General features: G+C 45.4%; 2 protein-coding genes and 1 long non-coding RNA gene across 3 annotated transcripts in view; all 3 read right to left on the bottom strand.

Annotated features, from left to right (window-relative positions):
• LOC109925350 (E3 ubiquitin-protein ligase TRIM39-like) overlaps nucleotides 1–2,896 on the bottom strand; it is a 35,606-nt gene extending 32,710 nt beyond the window's left edge. The window contains 1 exon segment of the mRNA XM_048616672.1: nucleotides 2,545–2,896. Within this exon segment, the coding sequence (XP_048472629.1) occupies nucleotides 2,545–2,896 (352 nt within the window).
• A 2,370-nt stretch (nucleotides 2,897–5,266) lies between these two features.
• Nucleotides 5,267–7,505, bottom strand: LOC125486960. The gene is made up of 2 exons (XR_007265529.1): nucleotides 7,426–7,505; nucleotides 5,267–5,439 (listed from the first exon to the last, which is right to left on the bottom strand). It is a non-coding gene; the product is annotated as an uncharacterized LOC125486960 (long non-coding RNA).
• A 3,042-nt stretch (nucleotides 7,506–10,547) lies between these two features.
• LOC109919029 overlaps nucleotides 10,548–20,696 on the bottom strand; it is a 63,583-nt gene continuing 53,434 nt past the window's right edge. The window contains exons 22-28 of the mRNA XM_048616671.1: nucleotides 20,660–20,686; nucleotides 19,391–19,417; nucleotides 18,978–19,004; nucleotides 17,999–18,025; nucleotides 17,091–17,117; nucleotides 15,802–15,828; nucleotides 10,548–12,570 (exon numbers count right to left, since the gene is read on the bottom strand). Coding sequence (XP_048472628.1) covers nucleotides 12,053–12,570; nucleotides 15,802–15,828; nucleotides 17,091–17,117; nucleotides 17,999–18,025; nucleotides 18,978–19,004; nucleotides 19,391–19,417; nucleotides 20,660–20,686 — 680 coding nt within the window. The 3' untranslated portion in view covers nucleotides 10,548–12,052. The remainder of the gene's footprint in view (nucleotides 12,571–15,801; nucleotides 15,829–17,090; nucleotides 17,118–17,998; nucleotides 18,026–18,977; nucleotides 19,005–19,390; nucleotides 19,418–20,659; nucleotides 20,687–20,696) is intronic.

The following is a 20,696-nucleotide window of genomic DNA, read 5'->3' as shown; positions in this document are numbered from 1 at the left end:
TAGGAAAAAAAAATGTCTATTCCTGAATAGCAGACAGTGTCTATGTCCCACGGAGAACATTTCTGGGACCCCAACTATTCACAGCATATGATTTAGATGAGGGAACTACATGCAATAACTCCACATTTTCAGATGACGCAAAGCTGGTGGTTGGGTGTGGTGTGACAAAGCGAAGATGTTGCAGTGTGATTTGGACAGATTGAGAGGGTGTGGAAATGCGTGGCAGATGTAGTATAATATGGATTGTGCCCTTATGCAGCAAATTTTGGAAGGCTGATTATTATTTGAATGGCTGTAAATGTAGAGAGGGACATGTTCTTCTTGCACCATTTGCTCATAGATCATAGAATCCCTACAGTGTGGAAGCAAACCCTTTGGCCCAACAAGTCCCCGCCGACCCCTGGAGCACCCCGCCCAGACCCATTCCCCTATAACCAAACTAATCTACACATCCCTGAGCATAACGGGCCATTTAGCATGGCCAATCCACCTAGCCAGCACTTCTTTGGACTGTGGAAGGAAACCCACGCAGACACGGGAAGAACGTGCAAACTCCACACAAACAGTCGCCCAAGGGTGGAATCAAACCCAGGTCCCTGGCGCTGTGAGGCAGCAGTGCTAACCACTGAACCACTGTGCCACCCTGTTGAAAGTAGGCAGGTGCAGCAGGCAGTAAGATTTGAAAATACTAGCTAAAAGCTATCTTGTTGCCATTAGACAGGATATTGATGATACCACACCCTGGAGTATTGTGTGTAGTTTTGTCTCCTTACCTAAGAAAGGATGTTCTTGATATAGAGGGAATGCCACAAAGGTTTACCAAATTGATTTCTGGGATTTAACTTATTAGGATCACCCTGGAACAAGCCGTAGAGCACAGAGTCCGGCATCGCAGAGCTGCTTGGGAAGAATCTCAACAAAAACCCGTGCATTTTTCGCCAGACTTCCTTTGCATTGGCACATTCCAGAAGGTTCTGTGTGGCAGCCTTTCCACACTGACCACCATCCCCTTGCAGCCGCTTCGAGGGCAGCGTGTAGTTGTACAGTCTGACCAGGCGTACATGAAGGATCTCACAGATAGAGCCCTTCTCACCACCAGCCAAGCGATGTTTTGGTGCTTGGTGGAAAGTTATGGTGATGAGGCATTCTGCAAATGTTTCTGAAGTCTGTTCTGGGAACAATGCAACCCTCAGGGGTTCGAGGATGTTGGTGCTGACCATTTCCTGGTGGTCAAAGGTGTTTCTCTTCAAATTTCTTTAGGAAGGATAGATGGAACGGTCCAACTACTTGGAGTGTTCTGCAGCACTCAGGCAAGTCCCATCCTTCTCAATACCAGGAACAGTTAGAACTTCACAATCAGAATGAGGGCAATGTCAGGTACATTCTTCCCACCTACACACCCGACCAACCCCACTTATCCAGAGTTTTGTACACAGTGTTCCTGTGGACACAGTCAATCTTAGACCTCCAGATGAAGTGGAAGATGGCTTGGATGACTTCAAAGGTGCAGGTTCTAGGAGTGGGCTGGACCTGTGCCACATACAACAACAGAGAGTACCTCAAACCTGATGTTAGGTTTTTACTGGCAATGGAGAGGGAGCTGTGCTCTCAAAGACCAGTTTCTTTTTAACCTTGGTGATGCACGCCTTCCAAGGTTTTGTGCATGTTCCAACCCCTGCAAACCACATTCTCTGCACCTTCAGGTAAGCTGTCCTGACGGTGAAGGGAACAAAGGTTCAGTCAGCCCAGTTTCCAAAGAATGTGGCCTTGCTGTTGCAATTTACCTTGGCTCCAGAGGTGAGTTCAAACTGATCACAGACGCTCATGAGTCTGCGTACGACAGCGAATCTGAGCAGATAACCATGATGCCATCCATGTTTGGGGAGGCTTTGACCTGCAAGTCACCCCTCTCAGGCTCGCAATCTTCCTGATGGATTCGGCAAAAGGCTCTATACAACACACAAACAAGGCAGGAGAGAGCTGACAGCGCTACCAAAATCCGGATCTGATCGGGAAGATTTCTGAGTCCCACCATTGATTGAGACTGCACTAATGACGTTGGTGCAGCAGAATCCAGTTGTGAATTCCTTCCCAAATCCCATTTTGGGGAGTAGGTCCCAGATGTAGGTGTGAGATATCCTATTAATATCCTTCTCCTGGTTCAGGCTGATGAGGTAGACGTCCACCGCTCTGTCCTGACTTCACCTGATGAAGTGGCATCGCTTTGAAAGCTTGTGATTTCGAATAGATCTGTTGAACTATAGGTAGACAAGCAGGAGGTTGGAAGAAAACAGCAGGCCAGGCAGCAGTTGGAGGAAAGGAGAAGTCAATGTTTCGGGTATTACCTTTCTTCAGGACTGGCTATAACCTGGTGTGTTGAGACTTCTGACTTTGTTCACCCCAGTCCAACACCAGCACCTCAACATTCTGGAGTTTGGGCAGTTTCCACCATCTCTCTCTTCTGAACACCTTCAAGGATATTCCCCTTGACTGCTTCCTACCAGTCCGATGGAGATTGAAATAGGGGCTTCACGGCTCTCCAACCTGTGTAATCCCTTTTCAACTCCTCAATGTTTTCTCGGGTCAACGGTTTCACATTCAGCTTCCGCGTTCCCTTGCTGGCCCGCTGGTTATCCTGTAGGTGACAACCGGCCAGCAGGAGGCAGTGGTCAGAGAAGACAACAGGCTTGATCTGACGGTGGATCTGACTGAGAACGTGTGGGACGCACATAGGAAATCTATCACTGAGCGGATAGACCCATTTGGCGCAGCTGGTTATATCTATGGTGCGCTCCATCTGCAGGGGGGGACTGAAGACGTCGTCCAACTTGGCAACTTTAACTGTTTCCATCAGGCTCCTGTTCACTGTCAGCCCCTCTGGATGGTCCATCTGCATCGATGATGAAGTTGAAGTGTCCGGCCAGAATGACCGGCCTGGATGTTACCAGCAGCAGTAGGAGCTGCTGCAGGAGGGCCAGCTGCTCACTCTGTACCACCGGGACTTACACGGTAATTAGTCTCAGGGGAGCGCCCGCCCACCACCTCCTTAGCTTCCGAGATGGTGAACTTAACTCTTCACAGCAGATTGACCAGGCTGGAAGAACAGTTATAATTTCCCCCCAGCCAGATCGGAGGCCTGTGAGCCCATAAGCTCCAACACATTTTGTAGCTGCTGAAGTGCCGTTATTCCTGCCGGAACAAGAGGTCCGTTTTAACGTTAGCCTGGTAAACCAACATGGAAATACATCACGTAGTAGAGTTAACGCTACGTACGTTAAAACTGGCAATTTTAAAGAGTTTCATTTTAAGAGTTTTATGCAATTACCTGTAGACCCAATATGCACTCACCCACGGTCTTGCCATTGGGGGACTTCCTGCGTCCCGGTGATGTGGGCGAACTGATGGACACTCTGTGCCCCGAGGTAGCCGCCCTTTTCCTCCCTGGGGGGATTGCCCTGATCCGGTGTCATTGGGCCGGAATGAAGCCAGGAGGATCCAGTTCTGAGTCGAACAGAGGGACTGTCGTGCTCTGCTCCTGATTCGGAGAGTCCCTGCTCCGGGTTGTTTGGGCTTCACCGGGGCGGGCTCGGAATGTCTGGCGTTTCCGGGTTGGGGTGGGGGTGCGGGAGACGGGGACGGGGACGGGGACGGGGGCGGGGGGGGGGGGGGCGCTCCTCCTCTTCTGTCCGTGGTACTGTACCCCCTTTTCTGTTGGTGTCCATCCCTCTTTCATCGTCAGAGGAGCTGCTGGTGTGCCCATCATGCAACTGCCTGTTTCCATTTCGTTGTGGGACCGTGGGGGCCCGACACGTTTTCCTTTCGCGGTTGTTCCTCACTGGTATCCGCTCTTCCCACCACACCGCACCCCCTTCCCACCCTCCAACCCCGCCGCCCTTTGTTCCTCCTCCTCAATTGACTCTGTTCAGGTGGAGTTTGGGTCAGTTGCTGTGCCTCAGCGCTGGCTACCTCTTCCTCCTCTCAGGCAGCGGGAAAGACAAGGAAGTGAAGCGCGAGAACTATCAGGAGAACCTGAAATTGTTTTGCGACATTGACAAGACGGGTCCTGCTGAGAAGGAACTTTTCAATTCCGGTGCCCCTTCTTCAGAACTCAGAGGTAACTTTGTTTCTTTCTCCACACGTGCTTCCAGGCCAGCTGAGATTGTCTAGCAATTTGATTTTGTTTCACTGACCGCAGGCTCGGCGTCTTCTGCTGATCAATGAAGCTGTTGAGATCCACGAGGACAATAAACAAGAGGTTCGCTTGAGTTGTTCTTCCGCTAGTTTTAATAAACCCTTTCCTTCTGTGACTGACTCTCCTGATCTTTTGGAATCTTCTTCAAAATCTTTCAGAGAAGAAATGACTGTTTTGTGAAGTGCAAACAAAAGAAGGAAAATGAAAGATTTTCCGAAGCGAGGGTGAGGTCTCCCTGTGCTGATTTTCCTGGGGCCTCGGGTAGTTTTGTTCCCTTTATCGCGGGATATTAATGATGTTTCACTTTCATTTGGTAGGAACAGGCGAGCAGTCTGCAGACTCACATCACATCCGAGTTCACTAAAATGCACCAGATTCTCACTGAGAAAGAGCAGCGTTTATTCCAAGATCTCAGAGAAGAGAAAAGGATTCTGGAATCAATGGAGGAAAACCTTCGCGAGATTCAGCAGAATTTAAATTCTATTGAGGGAAACTCTCAGAGTTGCACGAAGTGATGGAGCAAAGAAGTGGGATGATATTTCTGAAGGTGAGAGAATATATTGCGGGTCAATTTAGTGGAAGTTCGCTGTTGCATTGGAGGAGGTGCAGCCCACATGCACGGGATGGAGCAGTTTAGTTATGAAGAGAAGCTGGATAGAGCAGACAAGGACGAGAGGAGACCTGACTGAGGACTATAAAAAGGGTGTGGGCAGGATGGACAGAGAGGAGCTGTTCCCATTAGTCGAAGGGTAGAAGGGTCAATACCGAGAGGTATAATTTTAAGATGAATGGCAGGAGGTTTAGAGGGGATTTTGAGAAAGATCTTTTTCCCTCAGAGGGTCTGTAATGCATTGCTTGGAACGGTTTGCGGAGGGAAACCTCACAACCTATAAAAAAAAGTCCTTGGATGAGTTCTTGAACTGTCATAAAATTCAGGGCTATGGGTCAAATTCTGGAAAGTGGAATGAGTGTAGATAGGTCAGTGCAGGCTCGATGGGCCGAAGGGGCCGGAGGTTTCAGATTCTCCCGGTGTCGAGACCAACAATTTTCAGACAACCAGAACCTTCCAAGAAATATTAACCAACGAATCATTTTATTTTCTGTTTGTACTTTTCAAGATCGTACTTTGTGCATATTAGCTGTTCCATTTCCCTAATTCACTGTGGGTGCAGTTTGTTTCTGGGATGGGCTGAGGTGATGGTCTCTCGTTCTTCCACGATACGCGGCTGCCACCTGCTGACAGAGCCCTAGAACGGCAGGAAGGAAACGTTCGTGAAAAGAGCGCAAAAGATGAAGACAGAAATTGATGGAAAAGCTCGGCAGGTCTGGCAGTATCTGTGGAGAGAAATCAGAGATAATGTTTCGGATCCAATGACCCTTCCTCAGACCACAAAAAGTGAAGAATGTTTCTGATGGATAATAGGTAGGGACTGTATGACTGAATTGCTTGGCTGCACCTTTAGTGAAAAGCAGAAACAAAATTAAATATTTTGTGCATTTAGGAGGATGTCACCTTTTTTTCATCGAATTTCCGCAATCGCCCGCTGTTTGTGAAATCCCAGAATTCCGGTATCTTCCTGGGAAAAAAAAAATATTGTGAGCTTTATACTTGGGTTGTCATTCTTTGCGTGATCCCCAAGTTTGGTTTTCTCTTAGAATATTGAATCAGACAAACGTTTATGGCACAAAATGGAGCTATTCGGCCCATCAAGTCAAAACAAGCCCACTGCAGAGCATGCCTTTTCTTCAAAAAAATCTCAATCTAGATGGTTCCATCACATTCCGGCTAAGTCTCCCGCATTTCACCCGCTGTCAAACTGGTGAAAAACTCACACGTGTCCCATACACCCAGCACCAAACCCCTCCGCTCCCCGTATTCAGTGACCTACCTGGACTCCTGGTGAAGGAGAATCTGGATTTTGATATTCTCCAGCTTACTTTGAAATCCTTTGACCTCACTGCTCGATACATTTGCTACATTTGCTCCAGCGCAAAACCCTCCGAGATATCTGCACTCCTGTAACTCTGCTCTCTGGAAGCAGCCTTGATTTGAGTCGTTCACTGGTGACTCTGTCTTCTGGTTGCCTGGGTCCCAACCTCTAGGTTGCCTTCCCGACCCCGATCCCTTCGCCCCTCAGTATCTCGACTTCTCTTTCTCCCTACTCCCTTCAAGCATATCTCTTTGACCGGGCTTTTGTCCTCATGACCTTCTAGCTCCGAATGGGCCTGGCTGCTGGATTTTGTTTTATAAAACTCCCGTACAGTGCCCTGGCATTTTTCGATTCAGTTAAAGGTGATATATAAATATAAGTGATTGTTGTCTACAGTATTTGAGGCCTCTGTGCACGATTCTGGTCGCCCTGCTACAAGAAGGATATTATTAAACTGGGAAGGGTTCATAAAAGATTTACCAGGATGTTGCCAAGAATGTTAGACCATAAGACATAGGAGCAGAAATTAGGCCATTCGGCCCATCGAGTCTGCTCCACCATTCAACCATGGCTGATAAATTCCTCAACCCCATTCTACCACTTTCTTCCCGTAACCCTTGATCCCCTTGATAATCAAGAACCTATCTATCTCAGTCTTAAATGTTCTCAATATTAGGTTTGAAATATAAATATAGGCTGGATAAGCTGAGACTTTTTTCACTGGAATGTAGAAGGTTGAGGGGTGACCTTATGGAGGTTTATAAAATCGTGAGGGGTATAGATATGGTGAATAGCAAGGGTCTTTTCCCGAGGTTGGGAAGTTCAAAACCAGCGGGCATATTTTTAAGGCGAGAGGAGAAAGTTTAAAAAAAAGACAGGAGGGGCAACTTATTTACATAGAGAGTAGTTCGTGTGTGGAATGAACTACCAAAGGAAGTGATGGATGCAGATACAGAGACAACATTTAGAAGGTATTTGAATAAGTACATGAATAGGGAAGGTTTGGAGGGCTATGGACAAAACGCAGGCAAGTGGGACGAGTTAAATTTGCGAACATGATCGGGTGCACTAGTTGAATCAAAGGGTCTGCTTCCATGCTGTATGACTCTATGACGATGACTCTTTATCCAATGTGTGTTTCATACTCTCAAAATAACACATTATGTGCATGATGTTATCATATAACCCAGTGTGAGCACGGCACTGTAAAGCCTAAAGACTTTGCATCGTTCTATAAATAAATGACATTTAATACTCTGCCGCCCATAATCTGCAAATGTTGACTTTTTTTTGCAGCCTTACCGTTTACGGATCGGTTATGAGCAGGACCGCCCATTCTGATCCAGTAACAGCTCCGTGTTGTGAGTGTCTGTCTGTGTGTCCCTGATACAGTGGGTGTGTGTCAGTCGCTGCCAACGTGACCGGGGACTCGTGCTTTCCAAAAATGTAACCATTTACACCCCTCTGTTCAGGCTCACTTGTCCTGACTCTACTCATTTCACCATCCTTTTCGAAATTCTCCCGAGGCCTATTCCTCTAAAGTTCACTGTTTGTATTTGAATTATTTTAGGAGGAAGTTTGTAGAAAGACGAGACACGATCTTTATTGAAACGCAGTTTAATGAAATTGCTGATGAGGATCCAACATTTCTTGGATAAAACCGAGGCTGTCGGGGCTGGGGTGTGGGGGAAATGCTGGGATACTGAGCACTGAAATCAATTCTAAAGTATTCGTACAAAGACAAATTCATAACATGGGCTGTTTAATAAATTACAGGCTGAATGACGATGAACTCAGTAGCTGAGGGCGCCCTGTCAGAAAGTGTAAAGGGACTGAGCGTGGAGAGCAATGATAGATATTAACAACTCTGGTAAAACTCTGGTAATAATTCTGCTGATCAATCTTGCTCCGAAAGGACAAAGACGGCCCAAGGCCTCGTATTAAATACTCATATCGCCGGCTGTTGCTGCTTTGTCACATTTTGCTCTCTGTGGGTTCCTCTGAGTGAAGTTCTCAACACTGTGTTTATTAACAGTGAGGGGGTCAGTATAAACAGAAGAAGAGAGCACGGATCTCAGGCTGTGAACCAGAAGATGTCGAGGTGGTCGGACACCTGAGCAGTGTGTTAGCGGGAGGACACACAGACTTTGGACAGCATGTGCAAACAGGCAGTTAACAGGTTGAGTGGATCTATGCTTCTCAGTCAAGAGGAGTGATTGCAGAAAGTGCAAGCCTTCTCTGGATAATGGGGGCTGTGTCGTGTTTTTTTTGTTCGAGGTTCAAGCAGCATGGGAGATAATTAGGCAGAACTTTCACATGATCGGAGGATCTACAACCAGATAGGGATAGCATCAAACTGACAGCAGTGAAAATGAGAATTGAGATCAGCCGAATTATTTCAGTGGCCCCCACTGATCGAGCGAGCAGGAAGCCAATGAATCCGTTGTTTGCTCCGGGAAGTTGATCAAAGGCCCAGGGCAGTCTGAAGGGTCTCACTGCAACAATACATGCCACAGGTTTCCACAGGCTTCCTCGCTCCAATCCCTCCGAATTTCTCTCCCCTCTGTCTCCTCTCTCCTCCAGTCACTCGTCCTTCCTTAATCCACATTGCCTTTTCTTTTCCCCACGCTCTCTCTGCCGATCCACTCCAGGTGAACTGTCTATTCCCCTGCCCCAAACCCACCTCCGACTCTGCCCCCCTCCTTTCTCTCCTGCTGTCTGCCCCATTCCTGTCCCCGTTCCCCTCCCCCCCACCCCCCCTCCCTTCTTTGTGGTCTTCCCTTTTTCACACTCACCTGCGTTCTGGCCACTCCCCGCCGCCTCCACCCCTCTCTCCCCACCGTTCGCTCTCCAGCATTTGACATTTTCTACACCCTATCCCACCGTGCTGTCTCCATCACACCCTAACCCAGTTTCCACCCATCCACTCTTCCTCACCTCACTGCCTCCGCTGTCTTCTCGTTTCCCCCTCACCCCCACAACGACGCCACCCGGAAACTGGAGGAGCAGCACCTCATATTCCGCCTCGGGAGCCTACAACCCAATGGTCTCAATGTGGACTTTACCAGCTTCAAAATCTCCCCACCCCCGACCTCATCCCATGACCAACCCTCCCTCTCATAAACCCACTCCTTGACCTATCCGTCTTCTCTCCCACCTATCCGCTCCTCCCACCTCACTGACCAATCCCCAACACTGCCTACCTGCACTCACTATCACTATCCCACCTACCTTCCCCAGCCCCACCCCTCCTCTCTCTATTTCAGAGCTCCCTTCTCCTGCCCCATTTCTGAAGAAGGGCCCCGACCCGAAACGCCAGCTTTCCTGCTCCTCTGATGCTGCCTGGCCTGCTGTGTTCCTCCAGCTCCACACTGTGTTATCTCTGACTCCAACATCGGCAGTTCTCACTATCTCAGATCAACAAGGAGCTCTATAGGGCTGAGAGAAAGAAGGAGAGGGAGACAAGAAACAAATAGACGCTCAGCTGTATAGAGGGACTTACTGGGCAGAATGAGCTGGGAGCTGCAGGAACCCGGGAACCTTCCTGCCTGTAATGTTACTCCACAGGCGGAAGGTGGATTTGCATGATTGTAGGGGTGTATCTGGGCACGGCCGCTGCTGCCCAGTGTTCACATTAAATTGTACAAGTTTTTTTTAATTAAAAATGGATTTGAGGTATAACTACATCGCAGAAGCCTTACCATCAGAAACTCGAACCTGCTGCTGGAGCATTTAATACCGCTATCCTTACTTCTGCAGAGAATCTATCCTTGTTAAAGTACAACCGGGTTTCTGAATACACCGTGCTGAAAAAAAAAATGCTGGACATTATCGCGGGTCAGACAGCATTCATAGAAAGACAAGCTAAAACCCCTTTTCACCCCGTGATCCTCAGCCGCCGGAATTAAACACTCTCCTGTAATATCCTTCCATTACTTTAGATCTCTGGCCTCTGGTATCTGCCCTCTCTGCTGCGTGTATGCTGTTTACCTAGGCGTCACAATTTTATACGCCTCAAACTATGCATCTCTTCAGCTTCCTCTGTTTCAAACGAGCCTCTCCCATAACTAAAATTCTCCAGTTCTACAACACTCGTTTTAAACCTCGTCTGTACCCTCGCTGATGTGGTCACACACTTACTGCAATAATTCCAGATGTCAGGTAAAACCTACAAAAATCTTAATAACGCTCTGATTCAGTACAATTGAACCAAACCTTGCAGTTACTATTCAGTCAATACCTCTCCCAAAAAAAAAAATCAGCGCTGAAGTTGGCACATAACTTTTCTATTCACTTTCCAAATCTATCTATCTATAATGACTGATCTTCTCGAGGGCCGTCAGGCATGTGCAATAAATACTGCCTTTGCCTGTGATGCTCAGATTGCTTGATCGATTAAATAATTGAGATCACAAGGTCTTTAAAAGATTCCTCTTTCACATTTATTCAGATGTGATCGATGTTTTTAAATTTCTACTTTGCAATAGTCCTCTCCACAGAAGATGATGCTGAGTTATCAACACTATTTTGTAGTTATTTTTAATTAGCCTGTTCAGACATGCTGTGACATCATTTCAGAGCAGGAGAGATTTGAACCCAGACATCTGGCTCTAATAACGGGGTGCCACGTCAGATGGTGAAGTCTGAAAATTGGGAATTAAGAGTCTAATGATGACCATGAAATCATTGTCGATTGTCAGGAAACTCACTTACCTTACTGATGCCCTTTGGGAAGGACAAGGTCAGAAGTCACATGACACCAGGTTATAGTCCAACCCGATCAGGTGAAGTGATGAAGGAGCGGTGTTCCGAAAGCTTGTGATTACAAATAAACCTATCAGACTATAACCTGGTGTCATGTGTCTTCTGGCCTTGTCCATCCCAGTCCAACTCCGGCACCTACACACTTTAGGAAGGAGACTGCTGTCCTTACCTGGTCTGGCCTACATGTGATTCTATATCCCAGCAATGTAGTTTATTTTTAACTGCCCTCTAGGCAAACAGGGGTGGGCAATAAATGCTGGTCCAGCCAGTGATGCCCACTTCCCATGAACAAATAAAAAGAAACAATGTTAACCAGAGCTTCCATCCCAGGTACTCAACACTTGCACTCCCACTTGATGTGATCCCATTCACAAATATTCACAATTCATTTGTTTCCCTCATTCAAGTCATGAATGGATATTGTAAGTAGTGTATTGTAAATAACACATTACAAAATTCAGTGGATTACATAGAAAAAGCAATCATCTGTTAGTCCTTTGAGTGCAGTGCATGTGTGGCGCAACATGATTTATATAGAACAGCCCTATTGTTCCTGAATGGGCTGGATGGTATTCTGCTCACATTAGGGACAATATGTCCTCATTAGTAGTGAGCTGAGTAACATTATAATTTTGTTTTCGCTCTCTTATTTTACAATAGTAAACATTCAGTTATCAAAAAAGCCATCATTGTAGTAATTTTCCATCTTCAAACAACTTAAACTGACTTTAGATGCATTGATGCAAGAAACATCTGTGCAGGTGTTTTCTTTCTGACACATACATCAAACAAATACGAGCTGATGAGAGTTCCTTGGCTTGTGAAGCTCATGGTGATTCTTTCTGTGTCATTTTGTTTCACTATGACATAGAAATCCTCAGAGAATGAGCTTTTTTGGATGCCTCCACTTCAAAACTTGTGGGACTAATGACCAATCAAAGAATCTGATCAGTGTGTTTCCCATAGAAACTGGCCATATTATATATTCCTGACCAATGTGCATCTGATCTTGGTCATTGCTTTGCCATGAAGCTCACAGTTACAGACCATTTGAAAGGTACTTTAAAAGTATAAACCCTTCCAGAGTACGTGTTAATGAGTCACTCATTGGCCAAAAAAACTTGGATCAGGCCAACCCATTAACGTACAATGATACAAGAGTTAACTAGCTCTTGACTGGACAGATAGTTAAGGGTGACTTGTCCCAGCCAGGCCAAAAGAACGGGTAGACTTTATCTGAGAAGTTGCCTTGAAATGTGTAGAGATGGAACATGTCATCGGCATTGTAAAAAGACACCCTTCTTGCCTCCATCTCCAAGAACACCCCAATTGTTTCAGGCCTGGTCGTTACAGTGATTTTGGAGCGTTCGGCATCACTTATTCCATATGGTTCACCGTCCTGTCCGATTGTCCAGAATCCAGCATCGGAACACAGGTTAGGCATGCCCTTCCGCTGCACTGATCCATTGGCGACGCCCACATCCCAGTAGGACTTGTCAGCTACCTTCACCTCCCAGTAATGGGCACCCTTCGTGAAACCTTCTGAGCCCAGCACGTACGGGACAGAGTCGAACCGCTCTGGGTTGTCGGGGACATTCTGTGCCTCTCCAGCTTTCACACTCTGCCTGTCTGGAGATACCGTCAGACTCGCGTTGGCTGTTTCAGGGTCCATCTTTACATTGGCTAGGAAAGAACACAAGAAGATGAGAAATAGGAGCAAGAATAGACTGTACAACCCCTGAGCTTGCTCCACTGCTCAGTACGATCATAGCACCCCACAGTGTGGAAAGAGGCCATTCAACCCATCGAGTTGTCAATGATCCTCCGAACAGCATTCCACCCATAAAACCCACAATCCTATCTCCATAACACCCTATATAGAATGGCCAATCCATCCAGCCTGCACGTCCCTGGACTGTGGGAGGAAGCTGGAGCACCCATACGAAACCCACGCAGCCATGGGGAGAACAGGCAATCTCCACACATCGCCGATCTGTCTCAAGTTCCTGCACTATCCAACAAATCTCAATCCCCTTCCCTCTGCAATTCAACCAATTAGCTCAAGGGAAATTAAGGGTGCCAGCCTCACCAGCAATGCACACATCCTGTATGAGAAAAAAAAAACACAATATTCTGACAAAAGCTCTATCAGTCTCGGCCTTGAATATATTCAATGATTGCGCATTCCCTGCTCTTTAGGCTACAGAGTTCTGAACATCAACAAATCTCAGAGAGAAGATATTTTTCATCTCAATCCAAAAGTTCTGACCCCTACTCTGAGAGCATTTCAAGCCAGATGGCAAGGTAGCTCAGTGGTTAGCACTGGTGTGTCATAGCTCCAAGACCCAGGCGTAATTCCACCTTGGGTGACTGTGTGTGTGGAGATTGCACATTTTCCTTGTAGTTGTGTGGGTTTCTACCAGGTGCTCCAGTTTTCTCCCACAGATCAAAGATGTGCAAGTTATGCTGAAAACTGCAGCATAACGTATAGGAATATGCAGGCTAGATGGAGTTTTATTTTTAAAAAATGTATTTGTGGGATGTGGGCATCACTGGCTGGCCAGCATTTATTACTCATCCCAAGTTGCCCCTGTGAAAGTGAAGGTAAGATGCCTTCTTGAACCACTGCAGTCCATCTGCTGTAGGTAGTCCCACAATGCAAATAGGGAGGGAATTCCAGGATTTTGACCCAGCAACAGTGAAGGAGTGGCAATATATTTCCAAACCAGGATGGTGAGTGACTCAAAGGGTAACTTAAAGGTGGTGTTCTTCCTATGTATCTGCTAGCCTTATCCTTCCAGATGGTTGTAGGCTTGGAAGGTGCTGTCTGAGGTTCTTTGGTGAATTTCTGCAGTGCATCTTGTAGATAGTACACACTGCTGTTACTGAGGTAGAGGAAGTGAATGTTTGTGGATGTACTGCCAGTCAAGCAGGCTTCTTTGTCCCAGACAGTGTCAAGTTTCTTGAGTATTGTTGGAGCTCCACCCATCCATGCAAATGTGCAGTATTTCACCATACTCCTGACATGTGCATTGTAATTTACGGATAGGCTTTAGAGATGGCATTAACCATGGTAAATGCGGGGTTATGGGGATAGGTAAGGGGCCATGTCTGGGGGTGATGCTTTTTTGGAGGGTCAGTGCAGGCTCTGAGCCAAATTGCCTCTTTCCATACTTTAGGGACTCAGCCCCCCACTAGCAACCACCCCCCACTCTAACCCCAGCCAGGGAACCAGCCTCTCTCAGTGTTTACTCTGCCAAAACTTCTCAGAAAATTTATATATTTCAGTGAGATCTCTTCTCATTCTTCTGAACTCTAGGGAGTATCGGCTCAAACTTTCAATCAATTTTTCAAGGCAGGAGCTCTCAAGATTGACAGGACGTGTCAGTCAGGAGGCTGAGTGTTGTGAGGAAACTCTGACTCCATGGGTTCCATTCTTGCTTCTGACTCATAGTGTTGTGGGCTCAAGATGCGTTGAAAGATTTGAACAGTGATTTCCAGGCTGACCTCACTCTGTTTTGTACTGCTGTAATGCTGCACTGTTAAAGTGTGACATTAAAATCATGGCCCCTTTCTACCATACCTCCTTCTGCTCACTCACTCTCAACAAAACTTCCAAGCACTGATGTGCTTGCCTCATAAAATGCTTATAGGATCTTACTGTGTTGAAATTGGTCAACATAATTGCCAATATTTAGGTCTTCAGTCATGAAGAACTTTGGAACATCCCAAGGATATGAAGAATGTTCTGTAAATATATTCCATTCTATCTCTGACTGGCTTTGCATAACCATGAATTGCCAAATGATTGTTAGGCTTGTTGCTAACAGTTCTAAATGAGATTTCCACATCCATTGTGAAGGGTTTTTTCACTTTCACAAACAGCATATAAAAGCTACATATTGCAAGAAACTCCATGTGCTCTTTCAACATTGCCAGCTTATTTACCAGCCTCAGTGTCTGCAAGCCTCAGAAAAATATATCCACCAAAAGGTGTGATTCAGCTATTGGAAATCATTTGGTAAATAACCTAGATGGTGCTACAAGCTACACTAGAAACCAATTTGACATCATCAGCTGGGCACACACAGTCTGATGCATTTACACATGCAAAAAGCTACGCATATAAATACACAGGACCCTGTTGTATGTCGGCAACAGGAATTTGCACGTACATTTCACCTTTTGTCATAACCCAGGTTCACAGAGATAACTGATGCTTTGCTACAATCCCATGGCAACTCCTTGGCCAATCAGAATCAACCTGCATGGTCTGAGAATAATGATTGACAGTTAACTATTCTTGGTGCACTGCTACAACAAAGATGGCGCAACCAATTTGCACCTTCCTTTCATGCTGTATAGAACAGTATCTTTTATTACAAGTCTGTACTGATTCTGCTGCTGCACCCAAAGCCTAGAGGAGATGAGTTCAAATCCCACCAGGGTAGATTGAGAATTTGAATTCAAATTAGAAGAAAAAATGAGGAATAAAGATGTGATGTCAGAAAAAGTGCAAATCGAGCTGTCAATTGTCTTAAAATCCTAAGGAGGTCTTGTGTTACAGTGAGTAGACTCCCTGTCTCTGGAACACTTCACAACTTGTGTCTAGGGAATTTCAATCATAATATGGCCAATCAAATTGTTACGCAATCTTGTAAATTCTTCTGATGCGCCAATAGCAGGAGGTAAGGGTGGGAGTGTTTTCCGGTCAGCTAGTTTGATGTAGATAGCCTCCTCGTGCATGACAATGCCTGCCCACACCCATGCCCACACACACACACACACACACACACACACACACACACATACACACACACACACACACACACACACACACACACAGACACACACACACACAAATTTGGTACAAATGTTCCTGGTTAGGGCAGTCCTATACATTGAGAATCTTACCTGCATGGCTCCGTATCCTGTTCCACTCTGCAAAAACAGTAACATCTGTAATTAATAATCTGTAATACCCTCAAATAAGACAACAGCCAAAGTACATTGTGGTTTTCAGTAAACCAAGGATATGAGGTTGACCCACAGTGGGTAGTGACGGGCAAAGACACACAAACACAAAACCCTTGGATTAAATTAAGTAAAAGTAGCGATTAACATAATTTTGATCTTCACACCCTCCTATTCTACTTTTTTCAACGTTATCCTGGACAAACATCAAACAATGCACATATGCTAATAGATTCATTCAAGTCATACAGCTGTACAACACAGAAACAGACCCTTTAACCCAACTCATCCATACCAAACAAATATGCTGAATTAATGTAGTGTCATTTGCCAGCTTTTGGCCCATATCCTTGTTCATATATCCATCCAGCTGTCTTTTAAATGTTGTAATTGTACCAGCCTCCACCTACATCCTCTAGCAGCTCATTCCATAGACACACCACCCTCTGTGTGAAAAAATTGCCCCTTACGTGCCTTTGAATTCTTTCCCCTCTCACTTTTAACCTATGCCCTCTAGTTTTGGACTCCCCTATCCTGTGGAAAACATCTTGGCTATTCACCCTATCCATGCTCCTCATGATTTTATAAAATTCTATACGGTCACCCCTCAGCCTCCGACACTCCAGGGAAAAACAGCCCCAGCCTATTCAGCCTCTTCCTACAGCTCAAACCCTCCAATCCTGGCAACACCTTTGTAAAACTTTTCTGAACCCTTTCCACTTTCAGAACATCCTTCCTATATCAGGAAGACCAGAACTGAACACCGCATTCCAAAAGTGGCCTCACCAGTGTCCTGTATGGCCAAAACATGACCTCCCAACTCCTATACTCAATGCACTGACCAATAAAGGCAAGTGTATCAAATGTCTTCTTCATGATCCTGTCGACCTGCGACTCCACTTTCAAGGAACTATAAACCTGTACTTTGAGGTTTCTTTGTTCAACAACGCCCCCATTAGGACTGTCCCATTAATTTTAAAAATCCTGCCCTGATTTCCCTTTCCAAAATATAGCACCTCACATTTATCTAAATTAAACTTCATCTGCCGCTCCTCAGCCCATCAGCCTATCTGATCAAGGTCCCGTTGTACTTTGAGGTAACTGTCCACTACACCACCAAGTGTCATCTGCAAACTTACTAAGCATACCTCCAATATTCACATCCAAATCATTTATAGAAATAACAAGTGAAGATTTTTTTTTCAAGTGCGTTCAAACAGAGAACATACCTGACTGGACCAGAGGTCTCCATTGCTCTAAAAGGAAATAGTGAAATTAATAAGTGTGAATAAAACCCACTCAACAGATTTTGCATTATCAACAAATTTTCTTTTCATGCCAGAGTTTTCTAAATGAATAAAAGTCACATGTTTTTTAAGTTATGGCAGCAACAACTGATGCATTGTTAAGAAAGTCTTGCGAGGGTGTGATGTCCTGACCTCTGGGCAGCATTTCTGATCAACATTGTAAATACCGATGCCAGCAGTTCCCATTCTATTTTCCTACGTCAACATCTAGCCATCTAGCGGCACCATGGAGTGAGTTTCAGAAGTTCTCCACTTCAAATCTGTTGACATGTAGATATTTGATAAAGAACATGTAAGAGTATATTTTCCAGAAGCACTCGAGGATTAGCCACCTGCTATAGAATTGCCTGAGTTTCCATCTCAAACGAAACATGAAGAGATGGAAATTGGACCCATTGCCCAGAATCATTTTATAAAAGCTAGCCTTGCCACCCTGATGCAAATTAAAAATCCAATCCATGATCATGAACTGGGACGTGAAGAATCTCACATGATCAATTCAAAGTGAATCTAGAGTTTGAATTATTTCAAACTCTACAATTTCAGCTGAAAACGAGGGGTCCAATACTCAGGTCATTTTTCACAAAGCCACCATTTGAAGCCATGGTGATCTCTAGATGTTCATACTGTCATGAAAGTCTGCAGCTCTGTCTACAAATATGTGTCAGGAGACAGGTTGATTGCAACATCAGGAGGGAAACCAGTCATTCCAAGCTTGTTATACCCGAGTGAGGAAAAGAATGGTCCAGACCAGAACCTGGTTTTATGCTTATTTACTAACTGTAGCCAAGCTGAAGACGAAGTCACATTTTTACTGACAACTAACTCACCAAATTCAGTGAGTAGCTTCTGATAATCTGCAAGTAAGGAATGATCAGAAATAGTTAGAGCAAGAAAACTAACATCTTCAAACAAAATGAATGATTTTATAAACAATTGACTATAAGATATTACCAACACGTAAAAATTTCAATATCAACAGACATTTCCAAATGCTGACTTCAAACGGAAATTAACTGACCTGTGTTCATATACTATCTTCTAACACTTTACCAAGTGATTTACAAATGATGGCACAAAGATAATGACGTCGATTTGAAACAAACTGTAACTCTATTTTTCTGTCTCAACTGATGCTCCCAGACCTGCCGACTTTCTTCAGCACTTTCTGTTTTAAATCACTAACCAATCATTTTGCACAAGGTAAGAGACAGACACAGAGAGAGAGAGAGAGATATGGATAGGCAGAGACAGCAAGAGAGACACAGACAGGCAGACAGAGTAAGACAGTCAGACAGACAGAGTTAAGTGGACAAAGAATACAGAGAGAGAGAGATTTGAGAAGACAGAATATAGGAAGAGGAAGAGGGAATGAACAAAGTGGAGAGATGGAGAGACATGACTAGGAGGAGAAGAGAGAGGGAGATGGAGAGATATGAGTAGGATGAGAAGAGAGGGGGCAATGGGGAAACATGAGAAGAGAAAGCGAAGGCAAAGAAGGAGATCAGAAGAAATAGAAAGAGAAGGAATGAAAAAGAGAAAGAAAGAAAGGACATGGGGAGCATTAAGAGCAGAGAGACAGGAACAGATGCTGAGGAGCAGAGGGTGACAATGGGAGAGGAAAGCGAGAAAAAACATGAAAAGAAAGTGAGACTGAGAGATTGAAAATAAAAATTAGTGAAGAGAGAAGCATTTGCTGTGTCCGGGTTTTCTACCTGTTCTCTGTCAGAGCATACACCATCACAGTCCCCTCCCCATCCCAGTGTAGAGGTGAAGTTTACTCCTCAAGGCCCACACACAGTCACATACCTGCTTTGTCTGACTCCCTCACTTCATCTGTAAGACAGAATCAAGAGCTTAGCAACAACATGGAACAATAAACCAGGTGAGATTTTATACAGTGCTAGTGAAAAGGGTAAAGCAAGGCTAAAATGTGTGCTCCTCAACACTGATAATGTGATTGAGAAACAGCTCCCCAGCCCAAGCACAGGCCGAGAAAACAGTCCCCAACCCATCCACAGACTGACAAAGTGCCCCAGGCCGAGCACAGACTGAGAAACAGCCCCCAGCCTGAGCGTAGACTGAGAAACAGCCCCCAGTCTGAGTACAGACTGAGAAAACAGCCCCCTGTCCAAGCACAGACTGAGAAACAGCCGCAGCGAATATGCATTTTGTTCGAAGTGACCATCAATGTAAATTTAAAATTCGATATAACCACTTACCAATTTCTTTCTTGAACTGCTCATGTTCTGTAACAGACAAGGGAGAAGTATCAATTACAAACCTCAATTTCACAATGTCACCATCTTCTTCATCTCGTATTCTTTGTTGCCCTCTGCACTCTACATTGAACTCTCTGCTCTGAGCTCAGTCTCCATCAGCTGGTCTCACTCGGTCTGTGAGAAACCAGCAGTGGCCAGTGGTAGCACCAACCACCACAAGCTGGAGCAGTGGGTAGTGCAACATCGATCCATTGGACTGCTCTCTGTGCCAGCTGTATCCGTTCTGCAAGCCCCCACCTACATCAGAAATCATCTGTCCAAATGCCCGGGTCACCATTGGGTCAGGCCAACATTGGTGTTTGCTGGGGAGTGAAGAGTTTCTGCTATAGGAAAGGTGTTGGGACACTTGAAAGGGTACAGAAAAGAGTTACAAAGATGTTACCAGGGTTGGAGGGTTTGAGCTACAGGGAGACACTGAAGTGGTTGGGGCTATTTTCCCTGGAGCGTTGGAGGCTGAGGGGTAACCTTATAAAAGTTTATATAATCATGAAGGACATGGAGAGGGTAAGTGGCCAAGATGTTTTCCCCAGGGTAGGGGAGTCCAAAACTAGAAGGCATAGGTTTAAGATGACAGGGGAAAGATTTAAAAGGGACCAAAGGGGCAATTTTTTTGCACAGAAGGTGGTGAGTGTATGCAATGGACTGCCAGAAGAAGCGGTGGAGGCTGGTACAATTACAACATTTAGGATTTATAAATAGGAAGGGTTTAGAGGGATATGGACCAAATGCCGGCAAATTGGACTAGATTACTTTAGGGTATCTGGTCAGCGTGGACGAGTTGGCCTGAAAGGTCTGTTTCCATGCTGTACATCTCTATGACTCTGTCTCACTTCCCTCCAGAGTAGGGAGGTGACCAGAAGGCATTAACCCAGAGGTTAAATATTTGTAACATAAACAGATCTTTACTGCTCATCCTTCCCTGCCATAGGGAATCAACTCTCCAGAAATGACTGGCAAATATCTTTGTCACAGTGACCAATGCCCAGGAATGGGAGCTCACAGACATTACACATTGTGTGGATTATTTGAATGTTTTTGAACTCTTAAAACAAAGTGGGGGATAGGGAAGGCCTGCTTGATTGGTTACAAGGAATTGGAGGCACAAAGTCACAAGTTGAAACCTCCAGGAGTGCATCAGATCAGAATTGGTAACACATCTGCTAGTCCTCTCCTCCAGCAGAAACTCCCATTCCTCAGCTCTTTGCTTACCTGCATGAATGGCGGCCTTCTCCTTTTCTGTAAAAGG

The sequence above is a fragment of the Rhincodon typus genome, chromosome 35, assembly GCF_021869965.1.
Source record: "Rhincodon typus isolate 14 chromosome 35, sRhiTyp1.1, whole genome shotgun sequence".
Classification (NCBI taxonomy): Eukaryota; Metazoa; Chordata; class Chondrichthyes; order Orectolobiformes; family Rhincodontidae; genus Rhincodon; species Rhincodon typus.
This window is presented reverse-complemented; position numbering and strand designations above follow the sequence as displayed.